The following is a 4456-nucleotide window of genomic DNA, read 5'->3' on the forward strand; positions in this document are numbered from 1 at the left end:
GGACTCGACATGACCTTCCACTCCCTCAGGTTGCTCCAACCTGGCCTTGGACACTTCTCTGGGCAACCAGTTTTTTTGACAGCAGTGCTGTTTTGAGTCACATCCTCTCCAGGGATGACACAACTCGTGTTGGGAACACGGTGCCTTCCCTGGACTCAAAACACAAAGGGAATTCTTCATCCCCGAGGATGAGCCACGTTCAGAGGATAGTTTGGGTAGGAAGTGAGCTGTGGGGGTCACCTGGCCAGAGCAGGACCCCCACCACCCCAGTTTAATCCCTGAGCAGCAGAGCTCCCCCAGACTCAGCCTGGGCTGCGGAAGGAAACCCTCGACACGTTGTTCAAAAGTAATTATTTTTATTTCAACTCTATAAAGTATACAACAGGCACTCGGCAATTACAGCTGCAGGGAAAGTACAGAGCCAAACAAAAGCAGTTAAAGTTTATGAAAAAAAACCCCAAAGTTCTTCAGTCAACATCAAAAGAGTGCAAGCGGCCACCGAGCGGGGGGTGACCGACATCTGTCCGACAAACAAAACCTCTCCCGTGGAAGAAGAAAGCTGGGGGAAATAAGGATACAAACCAAAGGGATGGTGTAAAAACCAGCATAAGCCGGGGTCGGGGTGAGAGGGAATTCCCCCTTCTGCTGAGAAAGCCCTCAAGGCGCCCAAGTCTCGGTGTCAGGGCTGGGGAGCTGCGGATTGAGGAGCCTCCAGCTTGGCAGCTCCGCGGGAGCACCGAGGGCTCGTCCCGGCGGTGGCTGCGGACGGAGGGGGTCGGGGAGGGGAAAGCACTGTTTTGTTGAGTGGTGCAAACGAGCTGCGCCTTTGCCTCGGGGTTTTAGGGCCAAAAAAATATAAAAAAAAAAAAAAAAAGGCAGGCTGGGTTCACAGCGAGTGGATTTTTTTCCAGGTGGGAGATTCCTCGAGGGGGGGGCGTGTAAGACGGGACGGCACGATGGGTGGGATCTGCAGGGCTCGGCGGAACAGGAATACCTGTGTACGGACTGCTGGGATGTCAGAGAGGAATTTGACCCGCACATAAACATTTATACATTTCACAGAAATGACTCTGTATCTCATTAACAGATACACAGCTCTGGTACATTGAACAGAAATAAGAGAACGACTTCATCATTTCTGTAATTCGTCAGTTTTAGATAATAAAGGCTTAGAAACTGGTCGCAGAAAGAACTGTAAAACGCAGCAAGCTAAGAAAGGACGACAGTTTGAGGTGTGTTTGTCTTTGTCATGCAGCATAACACCAAATTTGTCATTTTTTTTTTTTTTATAAGATGCCATGGATTTAAGGCACTTGCAACAATGCCAGATAGCTAGTCATGTTCTCAAACTATGGGACGGATGAGTTAACAGGACAGTTGACATAAAGTTTAATAATACTGACAAATATGACATTAATTCAAGTCTACCTTGAGCTAAAAACATTACATTACAAATAAGGAAACGAAGGAATAATGCCATGGGGCTGGAAAAAGAACAAAAAGTTCAATGTGTACCACAAAATACCGACACGAAAATACCTATTTACAGAAATAGTCGCTCGTGGTCCTGTTGGTAAAGAAGAGTTTGCTGTGGGAAATGCAGCGCTGGGAGAAGCTACGGATCAGCCATGTGGTCATGACACCAATCAACACCCTGCTCTGAAATGTGGGAGCTGATTTCAGCTGGAATATGGGAGCCTAAATACACCCTCCTCCCATGGATTAGGGAAGGAGACAAAGAAATAAGGACACAAAGTGGAAACACAGAGGCAATCCCTTGTTGTGAATATATATATATATATATATATAAAGCAACTTAAATATATTATTATAAATGAAGGCTTTTATCATATACATAGTGAGGTGTTAATGCTTGGGAGAGGTGATGGGAGTCGAGTGAGGGGTTTGATATCAAAATAAACTCATATTCAGTACAGGTATTGATTCCTGTGCTTGGCACAGGGAAAAAGGGACAGGAAAAAGAAAAAGAGCCCATTTCAAACCCTCCTTCCTGTCGTGTTTTCAGGTTGCCCCCCAAATCCTCGTGGTGCTTTTGCCACCCAGCAACCCCTTGCCTGCCACAGCACGAGTGCCATCGCTCTGGGACAAACTCCTCTCTACATTCCTACAGAAAGTTCTCCTTGTTGAGTGAAACTCCAGGGGGGTGTGAGTGACGAATTTGGCTGCTAGGCCTGTTCTCTCAGATGCCTGGTGGATATATTAGCCCTAGTGCTCAGCCTTGGCTCTCAGTGTCGTCCATCCCTCGGATAAAGGTGGAAAAGCCAGGAGCTACTGCCTTTTCCCGACAGTTTGGAAGGCAGACAAAGTTCCAATGATTAAAGAACAGCAGAAATAACCTGAAGTGACTGTGCCAGCTCTGCTGCCTCACCCTCTGGAAAACAGGGAAAGAAATCCTGTGCCACAGACTGGTTCCAAAGGTGAGCCAGCTCATGCCTGCTGGCAAACAGCAGGACACGGTCCATGCTGTCAAACAATACACTCTGTCAAGTTGCTTTCATCAGAAACATGGGAAAGAGTTGGGATTTAGCATCAGGGAAATAATATTTTACTGTTAAAACAGACATTTTCCACGGAGTATGTGGGCAAAAGTCCTTCTCAGCAAGAGCTGATCTCCCCACTCTCAGCTCTGGGCAGTGCTGGGATGAAACGGGGCAGCACCTGCTCACCCATGGCAGGGCTTGGAATGACAGGGTCTTTAGGGTCCCTTCCAATCCAAACCATTCCATTATTCTATGATGCTATGATTTTTTTGGGTCCTAGAGAGACCGAAACCTGATGGGTTTTGTGGGATAACGGGATACTTGAAGTCAACAAACGGGCATCCAGGACAGAGTTATGGCCTATAAATCAGAGGAGACTGTATTCAAGCAAAGGAAAAGCAGTGGAAGTCAGGGAAAAGCATATCCTGATCCTGTTTTCCCCAGGGTGTTTTTCCACACGATGACTGTGGCCATTACAGTGCCCTGAACGTGATCATCGGGGAACTCGCGCCGGCGACACGGAGACCTTGCAACAAATACATCCAATATCGCTTTGCCATTTAATTCCATGGACTTTCCTCAGCCCAGAGAGGCATCAGGACTCCATTTTTACAGGCAATATTACACCAGAGCCAGCAAACTGGCCCAGTACTTGGCTTTTAATGAGCTCTGCACTAAACACGGAGGAGATGGAGACATGGAGACGTGGGATCATCCAAGAGCGACGGAGAACGAAGCCTCTTGCTACATATCTCTCAAAAGGTGGTTGAGTGACCAGCTGAGGGATGGACATAGCACCTAAAAAGGACATCACAGGTCTTATGTTTTCCCTTTGGGTTCTGAAGAGGTCAAAGTCGAGCTTAATTTTATGCCTAAATCGACAAGACCAGTGGGCTGCTGTCGCCTTGTTACAGGACCGTGATCCAAGCACTGTTTTATGTGTCAAACAGATTAGTTTCCTGATTTTTGTTTTCATGCAGGGATGTATTTGTACCAAGGGAAAGGAAAAACAAGCCCCAAAGGTGGTGTTGCAGCGTGAGAGAAATGACCCATATCTGCCTTCACAGGATCTCGAGCAGTTGTGCTTTTGTTCTACCAGGCTCAACAAAAAAAAACTCTCCAAACCAAAGAGGAAAGGTAACATTCAGTCTTGTCGTGGTTCTGCTCAGAAAGGAAAAGGACACATTTCACCACTGCTTTGACATGAACTCTTTGGCCGGGCCCGCCGTGGCCTCCTCCGCTCCGACACTGGGAGGGAGCCCCGCGGAGCTGGGAGGGTGGGAATAGCCCAAATCCTGCACTGTATTTGGCTACAGCACTGAATAAATTACTACTGATCCTACTGATAAAGCCAGTACCTCGCAGCTACAATTGGGTGTGTCTTACACAACGTATCTCCTGACCTTGGTAATTAAGAGCGTCGCAAGACCTCGGCGGCGACAGAAAACGTGTTTCTCTACCGGTGAAAGGCTCTGTGTCAGGACCACCATGTCAACCCCCAGGTTGTGTTCGAACAGAAAACATGAAGAGCACTATTGTCATCTAAGCAGTAAGTCCTAATGCCACTGGAGTTCCTGTAGCAGCATCAATCAAGGCATCATGGTGACCCCGAGCACGAATCCTCCCCAGTTCCGTTCTCTCGGTTTCGCTGGCAGCCACGTCCCAGGAGAGCTGTCCTCAGCAAGGCAGAAGCAGGTAAGAGAAAGACATTAAAAATCTATGTCCCATCCTGAGTTGTCGTCAGGGGGTGGCTCGTCACTGTCCTCCGGGAAGCTGTCGAAGTTGCTCGTGTCCGTCGGAGATGCGACCTGCGGGAAGGGCGACAAGGGGGTGGACATCAGGGGGATGGCCATCAAGGGGGTGGACATCAGGGGGATGGACATCAAAGGGGATGGACATCAGGGGGATGGACATCAGGGGGATGGCCATCAGGGGGATGGACATCAGGGGGATGG

The 4456-nt window shown here is 48.4% G+C and overlaps 1 protein-coding gene across 1 annotated transcript in view; it reads right to left on the bottom strand.

The window, feature by feature from the left end:
• Window positions 1-3633: 3633 nt before the first annotated feature.
• Window positions 3634-4456, bottom strand: part of PRKG1 (protein kinase cGMP-dependent 1) — a 316479-nt gene continuing 315656 nt past the window's right edge. The window contains exon 16 of the mRNA XM_029962597.1: window positions 3634-4309. Coding sequence (XP_029818457.1) covers window positions 4211-4309 — 99 coding nt within the window. The 3' untranslated portion in view covers window positions 3634-4210. The remainder of the gene's footprint in view (window positions 4310-4456) is intronic.

This window comes from Manacus vitellinus, unplaced genomic scaffold (genome assembly GCF_001715985.3).
Source record: "Manacus vitellinus isolate BGI_N305 unplaced genomic scaffold, ASM171598v3 scaffold_48_pilon, whole genome shotgun sequence".
Classification (NCBI taxonomy): Eukaryota; Metazoa; Chordata; class Aves; order Passeriformes; family Pipridae; genus Manacus; species Manacus vitellinus.